The sequence below is a fragment of the Anopheles stephensi genome, chromosome 2 (genome assembly GCF_013141755.1).
Source record: "Anopheles stephensi strain Indian chromosome 2, UCI_ANSTEP_V1.0, whole genome shotgun sequence".
Lineage (NCBI taxonomy): Eukaryota > Metazoa > Arthropoda > Insecta > Diptera > Culicidae > Anopheles > Anopheles stephensi.
The window spans coordinates 59,464,105-59,479,813 of NC_050202.1; the positions used below are offsets into that span (position 1 = coordinate 59,464,105).

The 15,709-nt window shown below is 47.2% G+C and overlaps 5 protein-coding genes across 6 annotated transcripts; 2 read left to right on the forward strand and 3 right to left on the reverse strand.

The window, feature by feature from the left end:
• Positions 1 to 97: 97 nt before the first annotated feature.
• LOC118506442 lies at positions 98 to 1,659 on the reverse strand. Of its 2 annotated transcripts, XM_036043576.1 has the most exons (3): positions 1,522 to 1,659; positions 1,187 to 1,445; positions 98 to 1,113 (listed from the first exon to the last, which is right to left on the reverse strand). In XM_036043576.1, the coding sequence occupies exons 1-3, from the start codon at positions 1,642 to 1,644 to the stop codon at positions 440 to 442; spliced, it is 1,056 nt and encodes a 351-aa protein (XP_035899469.1). In that variant the 5' UTR covers positions 1,645 to 1,659; the 3' UTR covers positions 98 to 439. The 2 variants fall into 2 exon arrangements, with proteins under 2 accessions (XP_035899469.1, XP_035899470.1); XM_036043577.1 differs by having other exon boundaries at positions 1,187 to 1,621.
• A 312-nt stretch (positions 1,660 to 1,971) lies between these two features.
• LOC118506444 (lysM and putative peptidoglycan-binding domain-containing protein 1) lies at positions 1,972 to 8,889 on the forward strand. Its single transcript, XM_036043579.1, has 3 exons — positions 1,972 to 2,745; positions 4,598 to 4,813; positions 4,886 to 8,889. Exons 1-3 carry the CDS (start codon positions 2,683 to 2,685, stop codon positions 5,612 to 5,614), a joined length of 1,008 nt encoding a protein of 335 aa, XP_035899472.1. The 5' UTR covers positions 1,972 to 2,682; the 3' UTR covers positions 5,615 to 8,889.
• Positions 8,890 to 9,497: 608 nt separating this feature from the next.
• LOC118506441 (TRAF3-interacting protein 1) lies at positions 9,498 to 12,978 on the reverse strand. Its single transcript, XM_036043575.1, has 5 exons — positions 12,460 to 12,978; positions 12,217 to 12,334; positions 10,062 to 11,509; positions 9,793 to 9,995; positions 9,498 to 9,730 (listed from the first exon to the last, which is right to left on the reverse strand). Exons 1-5 carry the CDS (start codon positions 12,592 to 12,594, stop codon positions 9,580 to 9,582), a joined length of 2,055 nt encoding a protein of 684 aa, XP_035899468.1. The 5' UTR covers positions 12,595 to 12,978; the 3' UTR covers positions 9,498 to 9,579.
• A 50-nt stretch (positions 12,979 to 13,028) lies between these two features.
• On the reverse strand, positions 13,029 to 13,884 carry LOC118506446 (UPF0547 protein C16orf87-like). Its single transcript, XM_036043582.1, has 3 exons — positions 13,516 to 13,884; positions 13,285 to 13,436; positions 13,029 to 13,209 (listed from the first exon to the last, which is right to left on the reverse strand). Exons 1-3 carry the CDS (start codon positions 13,816 to 13,818, stop codon positions 13,122 to 13,124), a joined length of 543 nt encoding a protein of 180 aa, XP_035899475.1. The 5' UTR covers positions 13,819 to 13,884; the 3' UTR covers positions 13,029 to 13,121.
• A 212-nt stretch (positions 13,885 to 14,096) lies between these two features.
• LOC118506443 (formylglycine-generating enzyme) lies at positions 14,097 to 15,469 on the forward strand. The gene has a single exon (XM_036043578.1). It carries the CDS (start codon positions 14,215 to 14,217, stop codon positions 15,289 to 15,291), a length of 1,077 nt encoding a protein of 358 aa, XP_035899471.1. The 5' UTR covers positions 14,097 to 14,214; the 3' UTR covers positions 15,292 to 15,469.
• Positions 15,470 to 15,709: the final 240 nt, after the last annotated feature.

Below are 15,709 nucleotides of genomic sequence, written 5' to 3' on the forward strand. Positions count from 1 at the left end.
TTCGCCAGGAACATCATTTTACTGTCAAATTCCTAATCCCCGTGGAAAAACCATGACAATTCTCAAGAAAATTCTCAATTCAAAAATGACCCTGCCGTTATGATCTGGAGAAAACTACATTTTCAACAAATTTCGTTTCGTTACAGATCATTAAAGTTCATAGGAAGAAAATTTTAATAACAGAGTTTGCTGTTACTTGTAATGCTGTTCATTCAACACATGCTTTTTCCTATCAGTTCTTTGTAATGGACAAACATCCTACTAATCTCTTCTCATGTCCATGTGCTATTATGTATATGTGTCCGTGTATTGTAATGATTGATCCATCGGGATCTTTGCTTTGTAGTTTCAAGCTTAGATTATCTGAACGTTCCTGGGCGCCTACCCTAACGATGTCTGCCACTATGCTTAATGTGTACCGGTAATGCTTACTGCCTTACTAACAATCCAACGCACTTGTTGGATCCGCTTGATCAAGTAACTCCCGCATATTTCTTACAATATTCTGGTAAAACGCCGCACTACGTTTCAGTCTGTTAATTTGCTTCAGATAGTGCTCCTTCGGCATCTGCACGTACTCCTCGCCCTTGAAGATGAATTCGCTGATTTTATCGTCCTTTTCCAGCACCGTATCGTCACTGCTTTTCGATGCGGAAGTGTCATCGTTCTGTTCAATGATTTCGATTGCATTCGTGGACGATGAGACGGGCGATTTAAGTGCTGCTCTGATGCACACCTCTTTCGCTGGCTTTTCCTCGCTCCTTTCTTTCTGTGAACCGACTGGCGTTAATCGGAGCATTTTTGGTGCTGGTACAAGACGCACGGTGCTACCATCCAATTGTACCGTCTTGATATTCGTGTCCTTGTTGAGGGTGATTGGGGAACCGATAGTGGGCTCGTTTTGAGAAGTCGACAGTTTCACTTTCATATCCGCAATTTTGACAGCCACTGCATTCCGCTTACGACTATAATCCATCCGAGACGTAGAGGGTTGGATGTTCAATGTAACCCGTTCGTTGATGGTTCCGATTGCAGGCAGCAATTTGTTTGCATTGATTATCACAGGTTCAGTCTCCTGCTGGTCATCCATGGAATCTTTATCGTCGTGAAAAGCTAAACAAAAATTCGGTGATTATAATGTAGCTATTTGCAACCGAAATTCACTTCCATCAAGCCTTTGCCAAACCTTCAAGCATGTCCCCCGAGTCCACGGTGGTGTCCTCCACAAGATCTTCCATTATTTCCAGCTCTTCTTCTTGATCCGACTCCTCACCCGGTTCTTTGTACGGATAGGGAACAGCGTTCGCCAGCAGCAACGTCCGTCGCTGGCTGCGACAAATGTAAATGTTGGGAAAATGCCGTTCGCACAGGAAGCGATGCATACGGTTTTCCACCAAATGTTCGGGTACGCCAGCTGCCTTTACCCATGTTTCACAACGATCTGGCTGTTTGGGGAAAGCGAAAAACGTTACCGTCGGATTGGTGACAGAGTTATTGCCACACTCGAAGTAGGAACAGTACTTTTTGTTCACGTTTGACCGGAAAGTATTCATTTTTTGGTGATGCTGGTGCTGGTCGTCGACGGCGTCGTTTTCGAGTTTGTGTTTTTTTTTTGGCTGCATTAATTTTGTAAACAATCAACATTGCAGCGGGTACGAGCAGTACCAAGCTCACGTGACATTTGCGCGTTGAGAAAAGGATTTCAATGAAAAAGACAAACAGCATTTAATTATATGTTGTGTTAATTATACCGAAAAATCTTTCAAAAATATTAAAAATTTACTTTTTACAACCAATGATACACGTAATCTCTTTTTCTATTGCCTTTTACAAACTTTTCCTTTTCCTCTTTTTTCATGTTTGTATTGCGCACAACTGTCAAAGTGGGTTGTCAATGCGTCAAACGCCCTATGAGCCAACCCCCGTATTTCTTCACATTTTGCGGAGTTTGAATATTTCGGTGAATTGTTGATGCACAACCTCACATAAACGCACCAACCGCCGACAGGCCCACAGCACACACACATCAATCGCTGCCGTGCCGCGATCAGTCAGTGCCCAAGTGCGAAGATCATCATTACCGGGAAGCGTCTCGCCACACAGAGAATTGAGTGAGCGAGATTCAGCCGGTGTAGTGTGTGACATCACATCTTTACTTCCGCTTAGCGCACACACAGAGCAGCAGCTAGGAACAAATGAAGCAATGATGAAGCCGTTGGCGTATGCGTACTGCTAAAAGCAACCGAAAAAAGTGTTTGCGTCGCGGTCGTGTCTACTGCTACTGCTGGTGATTGGTGATAACGACGAAAAAGTGAAACAAAGTGCACGCACCAGGTCGTCAAGGGTAGCAAAAGGGGGTGTACCGAGAGGGAAGGGGGAGAAGGGAAGGCAAGTGTTATCTTCTTTGTATGCAAAATTCCAACGCCGGAGTGTACTGCAAACGTACGTGGGATTACCGGGAATTGTCCCGGGTTGCTTGGAACTGCATTCCCCGGTGTGCCGAGTGTGGTGTTTTCGTGGTCAAGGCAAATCATTGTGTGTGTGTGCGAGTGGCTAGGATAAACGTGATTTATTACCTACAATTAAACATCATCTTCGTACACACAAAAGGCAGCCCCGCATATCGGTCGCAGCTTCCGACGCGCGCATACACACGCGCACGCATAGAAACAGTGCTCGGCGATGAGTCTCGAAACGATGAGCGATCTGAGGAAAAAGTACAAAAACTGGAGATCGTACGTAAAGGTAAGCGAGGAAAACGAGCAGTCAAAAAAAAAGCGCTGCGGCAATCAGCCAGCACGATTGCTACATATGCACCGAGCGTATGCACCCGGGAGGGCGGTCAACGATCCGCAACTCCGCGGGGCATCACCATCGTCAGCCGTCAGCCAGCCAACCAGCCAGTTAGCCAACGAACCACGGCATCGTGATGTTATGAAATGGGGGAGTTTTTTTTTAGTCCATTCGGTAAGCGTGTTACACCCCGGACGCAACACAAACGTGCCGGCGATCGACTTGACGATCGAACGCTGCTGGCATTTACGACACGGATTTACCCGAGGTATTTTTTCCTCATCCAAAAAGTCTCTTTCCCTGCCTAGTAGGGAGGGTTGGTGACGTTTTCGCCAGATGAATCACAGGCGTTGCGCATTTTTTGTTGTTGTTGCGTGATCTTGCACGATTCTTATTTTCTCCTAAATAAACGCTTCAAAATTAGGCAATTGGGTTAATTCTATTTCGCTTCGAAGCGCTCCTATCATGCGCTGGTGGTTTTGTGTGTGTTCGAAGCCTAGTATAGCGCGATGTTCGAACGGTGAACGAAATTTTCCACGCGATTTTCACGCCATCGTTGTTGCGAAGGCTTTTAGGGGTAGGATTTTAATCGAATGCATGAGATTCGATCCCAAGGTCATGGTGAGATGGTAATTGCCACTATACTACAGCAACGAAAGTTTCGACGTCGCTCGGCGCATCGCCATCAGGTGGAAAAGATGCGTACGTGCGTGTGTGCGATAGTGTTATCGCGCTTGGAACTGTTGCGGCTACGCATTAATTAACGGTGCTGCTGTGTTGCTGTCCATCATCAATCAGCGGTTTACTACGATTCGCACAAACAATCGCTTATGCAGCGTGAATGGTTGTGTGTGTGCACATTATTATCACTTTCAAACGATGGTTGAATTATCATATTTTTTGTTTGATTTGTTTAATTATTGTACAAATTACGTTCGCCCGTTTCAACAGCGGTGGCGCTACAGATAACAGGCAGTCAACCATTAGTCTTTCTAATTCTATTTAAATAAGCTTATCACAAAGCAATTAACACGAATTGCTGCACCAACGTCCAAATAATCGCTTTTACAAGACACTTATCATCCTATCAACCGCCTCGCCGAAACGTGCCTGTGTTTTCGTTTTCCGCTGTGTTTTAATCGAATTCTTGCGCTGTGTTTAGTAGCATGGTTTCACCACTTGAAGCGAGATTGGTTGCACCTAAGCCCGTAGCGCTTTCTCATCTTGAAGCTGTCAAATTCTTAAGACAAAAAAAAAACGCAGCCTCGAAACTCGGGTGAAAGCAAGCAGGTGCGCTCTGCTATTGATATTTTCCTTTCGCATATTGTGAATCGAAAATTCACGGAAAACCGTTTCCTGTTTCTTGTGCTTTGTGGTGGTAATGGGATAAGGAGTACCGCACACGTAGAAGAATTCAGTTTTTCGTACCCTCATACCTCAGCCAGTGTGTGGTACGTGCGCCCTAGGTACACTCCTCCAGTCTGTTGTGTGGTGGTCGTCGTACGATTAGAAAATAATCTAGTACGCTGTGTGTTTGTCGTGGCAAATCGTGGTTCCTCGAAGTGTGTTGGTAGTTGGTTGGTTGTAACTAACTGGCTGGCTGGTTGGCTGACTGGGCTCGCTGGGTAGTGCGACAGTGCAAGCACGGAAGCGATCGAAAAACTTGCGACTCCCGAAATAGATCGCGTGAATAGTCGGGGTTTTGATTGTGGTGATGTGTTTCGGTGGTGAGATGACTGGCCTCTAATTTGCTACTCCCTTCCTTATCTCGCTGTGCGTGTACTGTGCGTGCGTGTGCGGGCAGTTTGTAAAGCTAGTTTCAGACGCCGGAATGGAAGATGAAACCATGTTTGGCGAAAAGCAATCGATACGAGACTCGGCCCGCTCGCTCAAGAAGTATGGCAGCATATCCGGCGGAAGCCGAAGTCCGGCCGCACTGCAGCCCACCGACGCACTGATACGGCACGACGTCGAGCGGACCGACACGCTGCAGGGTCTTGCTTTGAAATACGGATGTAGCGTAAGTATCGTTTGACCCCAGTTGATGTTCATAAATAGAACGGAATCTTACCTACGCGCACTTTGCTTCCAGATGGAACAAATTAGGCGTGTAAATAGGCTACTGCCCACGGATACCATCTTCCTGCGGCCGTTTCTTATGGTACCGGTAGCGAAAGACTCGCCCCACTACCCGAAGGATCCCGAAGCAATCATACGTCCAAACGCGCTGTCCAGTCGGATGATGGCGTCCGGCAGCAGTGGCAGTGGTGCTAGCGGCAGCAGTAGCATTATTAGCAACAACAACAACAACAGTATCAGTTCCGACGGTAATGGGTACTCGCTGAGCGAAGAATCACCGCTCGTATCGCCCGAGGAGGAGAGTCGCAAAAATCTGGAAGAATTTCTCGGCAAAATCGACAGCTCGATCGCCTCGACGCGCAAATGCATTGCGGAGGTGCAGCGGAACAGTGACTTCGTGACGAGCAGCCAGAGCGACGACAACCTGTTCTTCTCGTCCTCGTCGGGCGGGGGCGTTAGCGGGAGCGGTAGCAGTGGATACTATTCGAAACCGCGTGCCTATTCGAATGCGTCGTCTTCGTCCTCGATCTCGTCTTACCAGCAGTACCACTACCATGTGCCGAGTGGTGGTGCACAACACGCGTCCGCCGGTGGTAGCGGCGCGAACCATCACAAGCGCCAGAGTTCCTCCGGCAGTGCGGCGTCGGACACGAACCAGCTGATCGTGATGACGCAGGGGAAGCGGGTGCAAAGCTCGCTCCAGAAGCTGGAACGCCAGCAGGATGAACTGTTCGAGTTGTAGCACCAACCGTGGCACGCAACCGAAGGACAAGGGAACGCAACCGTGAGCTGTGCAACGATGGACGACAAGGATGAATGCTATGAGGAGGAGGAGGAGGAGGAGGAGCATTCGAATGCGTTGGAAACGCAAGCTCTAATGGTAGTTCCTGCGGCGGGACGGCACGGCGGTGGAGCATCGCGCTACCATCTTTACCACCATTATCATCATCATCATCATCACTATATCGCTCGGTATGTACGCCATCGACATACGTTCCACGTACAGCTACAAACGTTTGGCGCTAGCTTGAAGGGCAAGTTGGGCAGTATTGTTAGCGTACTAATCAATCGGACGCGACGCACCCACGGTAACATTATGTTGACATCTCCCGTCCCGATAGTCGAAGGGGGTACAAGCCTTTAAGCGTTAACGAAACCGACTCGTGTGAAGGTTTTTTTCTGTCGTGTTTCGGCGGAAAGCCCGAAAATAGTGCTAATTTCACGCCCCAACACGAATGTTCCCCAACACGAATCACGAACCGTTTGCAATGGGGTAAGCATATGTTTATCCTGCTAGAGAGCTTTACTTTTTCACTCAAATTTATCAAAGACTCGTGCTCGATGTATTATTTTTCGCGGTGGTCGGAGCTCATACAAAGTGGTTGGACAAATGCAGCGCTGATAAGTGCGGTATCAAATAGGTATGTGTTTGATGTGTGCGAGCATCACACACACCTGCGGATGAAATCGTGGTGCATTCAGTATTGAAACCCCAATTTAATTCAAACCAACAGGGTTGATGAGAGAGGTGCAGATGAGTGCTTATACGATATAAGTTTTAAGCAATGTATAAGACAAGTGCAGAAACAATCTGACCGTAAGTGGTGCTATATTATATCTAGATATTAGTAGAGCGCGCGCATATACATTGCATCCACCAGCAACTCACTTTAATCGTACACCCTTCGTGCGCATGGGCCAGGAGAAAGATAAGCCAAGCCACCACAGCTCACAGAGAGTACAGCGAGGGCGTCCTCTTCCACACATCCCACAAACGGTCGTTAAATAAGGGTCGTCTTTGTCAATGGGTGTCTCTCTGGTGAGGAAAGTGTGATAAGTTCACATCCAACGCCCGGCACCATTCATTCGCTGTATTTGCTTTCTTGCCCCCCGCTTTCCCCGTCCCTTCACTAAGATCTGATTGTGACGCAGTGCCCAGAGCAGACAAAAAGCACGCACGCAATACGGTGACAAACCGACGACCGCGTTCGTGACGTCAGTTAGCGACAAACCGCAGAATTTGCGCGGCTATCAAAAGCACGTTTCTATTTTCATCCTTTTGTGTCGAGTGGGTCGATCGCAAATTGGATGTTAATTGCATCCACAATCCACCGCGGTACGATTGCTCGGGAGCATTCGGCGGTTTGTAGGGTTTAAAATATTCTATCCCTCACACGCACCACTCAAAGGACACTCATCCAGCGCTGATAGTGAAGAAAAAAGCCTTTACCACCATCATTTATCCATAATTACATATCGTCGTGAAATGTTTTATCAAACGTAGATAAATCAAAGCTCCTAATTGATTAGGGCAGGATAAAAGATTGGTGAGATGAGCATGGAATTGAAGACACAAGACACGAGGACGGACTGCATAGCGAACAAAGCAAACACAAAATATCATACATCAGTCGCGCTTTCTTCGTTCCATTTTCTTCGTTAGGATGTAGAGGGAATTTGCTGAGATAATTATTATTTATGTTGTTGTATAAATTTGCAACACAAACACACACACAAGTCCAGGTGCGGAACCAAAGTAGCGTTTTACACCTGTTTTATGCAAAAACGTTTGCCGCCGCTTGACTGGCGCGCGTTGATTTAATGAACTATGCTTGTGCTTCTATTAAAACAAGTTACAGAGGTGTTCCCCTGTTGCGATTAATTCAAATTTGTTTCTTTTTTTCCCACTTTGGTTTGTGTTATCTTAAACCGCAAATTTAATGTTCGATTAGGGTGAGAAATTGCTGCTAGGCGGTAACGTTTAAAATTGTTACAAAACTCGCTTAAAGTGAAGCGCTAAAAATTCCTACAAGCGACCGAATAACGTTAGGGGCAGGTTACAATTTCGTCTGTACAAATCCTTATTATTTTATACCATACAAACTCATAAGTATGCTTTCGAACCGTTTAGAGGAAGAAAGAAAGAATGAAATTAAACACAACACGTTATTTAGTTAAGCTACAATCAAAATTGTGATATCGTTTATCTATACTTTAGAGACAACTGCTCTGTGTGTAAGCAATCTCATTTCCTCCAACGCGACCATCAATCCCTTTCTTGCCTCAATAATCAAAGTAAAGGCACCTAACATCCCCGTAATCAGGTGCCTCCTAATTTTAAACCAAATTGAAAAGGAAACACACAACCAAAACGAGACCTATAGGACAAGCTATAAGAAATGTGTATGTAAATCCATAAAACAAACTACATAAATCCATCACGATCAGCACAGTAGAACGTTGCCCAATTGGTTGAACCCAAGCAGCATTATTTCCTTGCTCATAAGGATAAGGAGCCACAGAGGTAACCAATCCAATGGACAAGACCATTTATCAAGTGAGAATTACACCTTTTACGAGCAATCGTGGCTGGTGATCCTATTGCTGGTGGATGTAGTTACACGGCTGAAAGTTGCACTAGCTGCTATTTAAATCATTCTTGTGCCCATTCGTTCACGATCATTTTAAGCTAAAAACAGGTGAACCTTTTAGCCGTGTAACCGTACGCCCAGCTCAGCTACACGCTCTTCTCCGGCGACAAAATCCTTCCCTCAAATTGTAAGTTAGCGTGTGTGCGCGCGCGCGAAAACAAGCCTTAGTCGTGTAAATGTTTGTAAAGATACTGATAATAGTGTAATAATCTTGAAGGTCGAATATGCGATGTCGATAAACGAAGGGTAGGAGATGGAGTGAAAGGATTTCCCGTGCGAACAATGAAAGGAACCGTGTGCTAGCGTGTGGTTTGTGTGTATATACTCTGACCATAAACGAACAACTCACTGGCTGTAAAGTAATAATTGGCAGAAGGCAAAATTACAATGTAACGAGACCACCCAGTCCCCCCCCCCCCCATCGAATGGGGAGGGGTGAGTGGATAGGAAAGGGAATGTAAAAATCATACACAAAATGAGAATGTTATGTTGACGAAAGATGGACAAAGATGAGAGAAAACGGTGGAGAAAAAAAAACACAAAACTAAACGAAATAAAATATATCTATATCATGTTTAACCAACCACATGTATGCGGAGCTTACTTAGTTCCCTTACGGTAGGCTAAAAGGAAGGCTAAAAGAGATCCTTGATGGTGCTTACCGGGTGGGTGTCTAGCTTGTCGTTCAAGGGACTTCTTCTTCGCCCCTTGACGCGCCCCTTCGCTTACTTCGGTTCTGCAAGCCATTTCTGACTAGACTTAATGTTTTACCGCGTAGTGGGGATTGAACCCTGAGCCTGCCGTATAAAAGACCGTCCCCGTTATCGCCTCTACCAACGGGCCCGGATAATCGCTTGATTATCCTGCCTCATCTCCAGCAGACCTTCTCATCTAAAGGAACTCACCATAGACGGGCCTCGTCGTTCAGAATTTATAGACAAGGTCCCGTGATCGCTGCATATACATCCAGCAACATTTCGATAATGCCCTAGTCGTTCAAGATGCTGGATTGCCTGTGGCGGATCTTTTCGACGAACGGGACAAGACGATCATCCTCTAGAACCTTCGGGTTCGGGAGCAAGAGTTGCCTCCATTTTACTCATCCTTCATCGTTCGCCTAATATAAATGTAAGGTTGCGTTCGTTCGGTTGCAAAGAGGACACTTGTGGTGGATCGAAGAAGAAAGAAAACCAGTTGCGGAAAAACTACAGCTTCGTGATATTTATCCATGTCCACGCCGCCAGTGGTTTCCTCCTCCTCGCCCGGTGACGAACCGCTAAATCTCCGTCATGTACAGCCGTTCGATCTTTGCCTCATTCTGCAGAATGTTGGCCCGTGTTGTGTCGATCATGTCGCGGTACTCTTTGATGTTGACATCAATTTGGTGCAGCTGCTGCTTCAACGGTTCGATGGCGTTCTCCGTGGCACTGCAATTAACACGTTGCGAATTAGTTAGCACCACGTATTGGAACTGGCGGGCCATATGTACCTTCGTTCTTTGTTAAGCTCCACCATCGATTGGGTGTAGAGCTGCTGCCAGCTTGCCAACTCTCGCTCCATCGAATCGATGTCCTCCTGGATGAAGTTCATCAGCTTGCCGAGCGGATTCACGGAGCGGGTTAGCTTCTGTATCGATTCGCGCAGCGATTCCATCTGCTTCGCCGACGATTGCCTCTGGCCGGCGGTCCATTCCTGAAAAGGGGGTAAGAGCATAGGTTTTTACAAGATGAATTCCCACCTTAAACATTCAAAATCTACCATGTCCGCCTTCCGTAGCATCTCGCTGTCGCTGGTGCCGGTGTGTGAGGAAAATTCTTTCTGCGTTTCCAGTATCTGCTGCACCAGATGGCCCTGTTGCTCTTCCTGCAACTCGGCAGGCTGCAGTCGTCCCGTCTCTTCGCCGGTCCCGCCCGTGTCTGTCGTCACCCTTCCGTACACGATTTCATCCGTACCGGTCGTCGGGTCCTCGATCACGATCAAATTCTCCCCATCGTCGTCCAGCAGCTCACTGTTGAACACTTCCATCTTGACGTTGATTTCGCCCAACTTTTGCGTTTCGTTCGGTTGCAGTATTACCTCGACGTTTTTCTCCTTGCGACGCGGTGCGCCCGGTCTTGCCGACGGCGGTCGAACGCTGGGCGGTCTCAGGCTGGTCCTTGGTCTCATAACCGTCTCCACGGACTGCTGACGATGCATCGGAGGTTTGGCGGATGATTTTGTTGATTCGGCCGGTGCAACCGTTACCGTGATCTCGGCCGTCCGATTGGGCCCATCGGCAGGTTCTTCGCTAGCCAGCGTGTCCGGCCCGACCACCGTACCACCACTGTCCTGCCGACTCAGGGAACTGTGCAACCCGTTAAATTGGTTCATCTCCGAAAGGGCATTGTTTTCGCTGGGCGTTAAGCTATTCTGCTTTTTCAACGACGATCGTCGGCTGCTACTGTTACTGCCGGGTTGCTTGCGCTTTTCGTGCTCCTCGTCGGCGGATGGCACCGCACTATCTTCCCCGTGCGCTTCGGGCAAACCTACCGGCTCTCCTGACTCCTTGAGCGAATCTTTCCGCTTGCGGCGGTTATCATGGGACGTTCCATTTTCCACCATTTCCGACCCGTTCGCTATCGATTCCGTGCGTACCGGGGGCGTCCCATCCGGCCCAGCGCCTACTGGATGTTGCTCCTCCGGTATGGAGGAAATGCGCTTAACCGTTTTCTCCTTCTCTTTTCCTTTGGCCGGTTTATCGCTTTTCTTTCGACCGGCGTCGTTTGAAGCTTTGGTGCCGTTTTGTTTAGTTTTTCCCCTTTCCGTCCTACTTTCCGGCTGCTGTTGTTGGACGGATGGACCATTCCTAACAACATCCTTTTCCTTTCCCTTGGTGGTTTTATCCTTTCGCTTTTCCACGGCCACTGTTTCTTTCTCTTTGGGCTTTTCTTTCGACTTTTCCTGCTTTCCCACCTTCTTGGTATCGTCGCGTGGCTCCAATTTCGTGGTGGTGGTGGTTGTGCTGCCATTAGTTTCGGCCACATCGTTTGCAGCTGTTCCATTTGCCTTGCGATTGTCACCTAAGTATTGGCGCACTATGTCGCTAGTGTTTAGCTTGCTTTCCAGGGCGGTTGCCAGTGCTTGCAGGAGTTCGTTTGTACGTTCCGGTTCCAGACCGGCCACGATTTTCGAAGGGCGAACTTTTAGCTCACGGTCAGTTATCAGCTCTGTGGAATGGAAGCATTTGGGGGGGTAAGTAGACGTTACGAGACATTTTTTGTAGGCTTCGTGGGTTTTTACAGGAAGACCGATTATTTACCGCATGTCCCTTAGAGTCTCGGATAAGGATCCAATAGAATGACAATGCGCAGTTGAGTAGATCACGTCATGAGAAGAAAAGCGAACAATCTAATTCGTACTATTAGACCCGGAGAGGAACCAGAGGGTCAAGAAATTGCTTTGAGCTAAAGAAATATAAGCTGTTTGGTCGAGACTTCTTAAACGATTATGGGTATTATATTTTTTGGTTTTCAATTTGATCTAAAAAAATATTAAAATGTGCAAAAACTATAATGCATAGTCACACCAACATTCAAAAGTTCATGATGATTCAGCAAAAGGACGCAGTGAGCAGTAAGAGCTGTAAGAAATCAATAATCACCCACGGTTGACCACCACCGGACAGGTCATCCGGGCTGAGGTCTGACAAGGTCATCGAAATGGAAAGGCCCACCACCTGAAGGGTTGGCGCTGATATGGTATATATCAGAATTCAATCGAGGCCAGGGAAAACAACACTAAACTTTCTAACGATTGTGTGTGTGTCTGTTGCACGGTGTTGCCCCCTACCAACGGCGTTGTCTCTATGTCAACCGGATACCCGAAGGATTGAGTTGCCAAATAAACAACCTGCTGCGAACCGTTAACTACTTACTAACGACGTCAATGAGCTTCTGTAGAAACGCCATTTTCGAGTCCCGGTCCTTAATGTTGTCCGAGTTTAGCTCGTCCGCCGTGTACAGCCCTTCCAGCAGGCCATGCTCGCGGATTATCTGCAATCGGGATGGAGGGAGGGACAAAAAAAAAAACGCACTCAAATTCCGTCGCATTACTTTAGCTGACCACGAACCGGTAATATCGATCGGAAAGGCGAAAGGCCGCCATCATCATCACGTACCGCATGGACGATGTCATGAAGAAAACGGAACGGTGGCTTACGCAGCAGCTTATCGGTCAGTGCCGGACGTTTCACAAATTTTCCGAGTGAGCTTTGCGTTCGTTTTAACACGGTCGCATCCACTTCGGACCCCATTTTTGCGTATAGAATACTTTACTATCGTTGGACGCACGTTATCACTACACTAGCTGGAGTATTGGGACACATTTCTCAAACACTGGATTAATTCTACAACCCGCTCTCTAGTTGGCAAAGTTGTTCGACGAATCGTTAGCAAACGACTGACCCACTTTCGGCGACAACTAGGAACTTGGGACAACCTACCAGCTCGCAAAGGTACACACAACTATACTAACAACAAAGCGTTAAATAAAGGAGCGAACGTGTTTGGGCTGTGGAAAATGTTATTCTCGGTGTTGTAGACCAATCATCGCCATGGAAACCGCTGACGTCCGTTGAAGTTGTCGAACAGCGAACGCAACCGCAAGGACACGTTGCTTCAACGGACGCAGCCTATCCTACGATGCATTGTGACACCGGCCAGAAGGAAAATGGAAACTACGCCGTAGTGAAATTTTGCATTGTAAATCCTGTTGTATTCAGATCGACTTAATCTAGGAATGATTTATAAAATAATTGTCTTGGTGCAAATATGTTTCTTCTCAGGGCTGGGTCCAAACCACCGAACCAATTTTTCGATTAATTTCAGACAAAATGATTGCGGCCACTTCTTGCTTATCGAATGGCAGTCTGGAAAAGACAGGAAAGAGAAAAGGGTAAGCATTTACGTCCTTTCTGTGGCAGATCAGGGAATGTAATATTTACTTGGCGGCTAAATCCCCCCCACCATCGATCTCTTCCTTCTTTGCTCGTCGGTTGGCGTGCCGATTAGCTCGGGCCGCTTGCGTGTCCTTTGCCGTTATCAGCTGCGTTTGCTTGGCATCCTTTCCCTTAAAAAGTGACGTTTTCGATGATTTCTGTAAGGGAAAACGGAAAGACAACATGTGTAATGAATGAAATTCCTACAGGCTTGGATCAGCGGACGCCAGACCCTACCTTCGTTTTCTTTTTCTTCTTCTCGTACTGTAGCGAATCGTAGTAGTTGGGCTTTTCGCGACGAACCCGACTCGTCCGCCGGCGCTGAACCTGGCCGGATCCTTTACGACCGTCGCTAGAGCTGGCGGATGCAGCCTGCGCTGCTTTGCGTTTGCCCGCTTTCGTACGCGCTGGCGGTTCGTATACGGCCGCACTGGACTGCCGCATGCTGAAAACGTGCCCGCAGGAACATTTTTTCGACGCAATCGCCACCTGCACCTCACACTCTGGACAATGTTTGGTAATCATTCGAGTTTTTACCATGTTCCAGTGGCCGCCCCGAAAAGAAATTATGCGTTTTCCATCAGCACCAATGGACGGGTTTGACAGCTAAATCGTAAATATAAACAAACAACATGAAGGGTTGGAAAATTTCCACGTGTATACGCATCTGTTGAGTACTGCGTTTCTTCCGTTGGTTGAGCGATTTGGAAAATTTTATTATATTGTTTTTTCGTCTTTTTTCAATATTTCAAAATTAGTAATTGCATGTAAAAAATACACTTGTTTGAGGAATTCTTTACCAAATTTCTTTGCTAAACAAAAAAAGAAAAAAGAGACACTCAGATTGTTGCTGACAACGATTTGATCAACAAAACAGGAATCAGCTGATCGCTTTGTGAAGCCTCTTTGTTTACAAACAGAATTCTCGCCACAAGCATGGGCAAAAACAACTCGTATTACTTGGTTTTACTATTGTTAAACTGTTTTTTACTGTTCAAACATGCGGCCTGTGATTGTGGATGCAACAAGCTAAAACGAAATGCAGAAGGACAAGAGCTACCGAAGGAGCGCATTATATTCCCATCAGACGCACCCGCATCCCAGCCAGATGAAGATGGTGAAGCAGAAAGTTTGCTGCATTTGGTTGAACATTCCAAGCTGTTTGAAGCGATGAGCCGCATTCCAGGAGGAGAGTACGTTATCGGCACAAATGAGCCCATTTTCGTCAACGATCGAGAATCTCCCGCCCGCACGGTTGCAATCCGCGACTTTTACCTAGACCAGTACGAAGTGTCCAACGCACAGTTTAAAGAGTTTACCGACCAAACCGGCTACACTACGGAGGCAGAGAAATTTGGCGACAGCTTCGTATTCCAGCAACTGCTCACGGAAGCGGTGCGGAAAGAGTACGAAGATTTTCGTGTTGCCGCCGCTCCTTGGTGGTATAAAGTACGGGGCGCATCCTGGAAACATCCGGAGGGCGATCAGTCGCAGGATATAAGCAATCGGCTCGATCATCCAGTGGTGCATGTATCGTGGAACGATGCCGTGGCGTACTGCAGTTGGAAAGGGAAGCGTCTCCCAACGGAAGCGGAATGGGAAGCGGCTTGCCGTGGTGGACGGAAGCAGAAACTTTTCCCCTGGGGTAACAAGCTGATGCCTAAGGACCAGCACATGATGAACATTTGGCAGGGCAAGTTTCCGGACAGCAACCTGGCGGAGGATGGTTGCGATTCCACCTGTCCGGTGTCATCCTTCCGGCAGAATCCATTCAATCTATACAATATTGTTGGCAATGTGTGGGAATGGACGGCGGATCTGTGGGATCCAGAAGAAGTGTCCAACCAGCGTACCAAGCCCGGCAGTGATCCTCCAAACCGGGTGAAGAAGGGTGGTTCTTACCTGTGCCACGAATCGTACTGCTATCGCTACCGATGTGCCGCACGATCGCAGAATACAGAGGACAGTTCCGCCGGTAATCTAGGCTTTCGTTGTGCTGCTGATGCTGACTGATAGAATCAAGTGGATAGCGAAACCTTGTGATAATCTCGTCGACTACCGAAAGAATGTAGCAACATAGTCTTTTCGCTTGCCCTTACTTTTACAATCTAATCACACGGAACGCTTGAAAATGTCGCATATGTGCAATGAGAAACATTAATTGAAATAAAAGCAACAATTAAGGTACCAATTTTGTTAATGTGACGACCGGTTAAATGGCTGCAGCATTTGAACTCGAGCTCAACTCAAACCGGATGCGGCATAAACGCATCATCTCGGTCAAATTTGCCTTGCCGAACCGAACAAAAATAGAGCGAAATTCTACTCTGTGCAAGATTCCTGTACTTCCCCCAAATATTTGAAGAAACACAATTTTCTCCACTATCATCACACCGGTTTTGTTAGTAAATTCATCAAATGTGGTTTACCC

Bases quoted from the DNA above. Each gene is read 5' to 3' on its own strand.
- LOC118506444 (XM_036043579.1), top strand. From the start codon at position 2,683: ATGAGTCTCGAAACGATGAGCGATCTGAGGAAAAAGTACAAAAACTGG. The intron at 2,746-4,597 runs GTAAGCGAGGAA...GTGTGCGGGCAG, and splicing joins ACTGGAGATCGTACGTAAAG to TTTGTAAAGCTAGTTTCAGA. The intron at 4,814-4,885 runs GTAAGTATCGTT...CTTTGCTTCCAG, and splicing joins CTTTGAAATACGGATGTAGC to ATGGAACAAATTAGGCGTGT.
- LOC118506443 (XM_036043578.1), top strand. From the start codon at position 14,215: ATGGGCAAAAACAACTCGTATTACTTGGTTTTACTATTGTTAAACTGT.
- LOC118506446 (XM_036043582.1), bottom strand. From the start codon at position 13,818: ATGGTAAAAACTCGAATGATTACCAAACATTGTCCAGAGTGTGAGGTG. The intron at 13,437-13,515 runs GTAGGGTCTGGC...TTTCCCTTACAG, and splicing joins AGAAGAAAAAGAAAACGAAG to AAATCATCGAAAACGTCACT. The intron at 13,210-13,284 runs GTAAATATTACA...TGTCTTTTCCAG, and splicing joins GGGGGGGATTTAGCCGCCAA to ACTGCCATTCGATAAGCAAG.
- LOC118506441 (XM_036043575.1), bottom strand. From the start codon at position 12,594: ATGGGGTCCGAAGTGGATGCGACCGTGTTAAAACGAACGCAAAGCTCA. The intron at 11,510-12,216 runs GTAAGTAGTTAA...TCCATTCCACAG, and splicing joins GAAGCTCATTGACGTCGTTA to AGCTGATAACTGACCGTGAG. The intron at 9,731-9,792 runs GTACATATGGCC...TGTTAATTGCAG, and splicing joins GAGCTTAACAAAGAACGAAG to TGCCACGGAGAACGCCATCG.
- LOC118506442 (XM_036043576.1), bottom strand. From the start codon at position 1,644: ATGTTGATTGTTTACAAAATTAATGCAGCCAAAAAAAAAACACAAACT. The intron at 1,446-1,521 runs GTACTGTTCCTA...TTCCCCAAACAG, and splicing joins CGGTCAAACGTGAACAAAAA to CCAGATCGTTGTGAAACATG. The intron at 1,114-1,186 runs GTTTGGCAAAGG...ATTTTTGTTTAG, and splicing joins CTCGGGGGACATGCTTGAAG to CTTTTCACGACGATAAAGAT.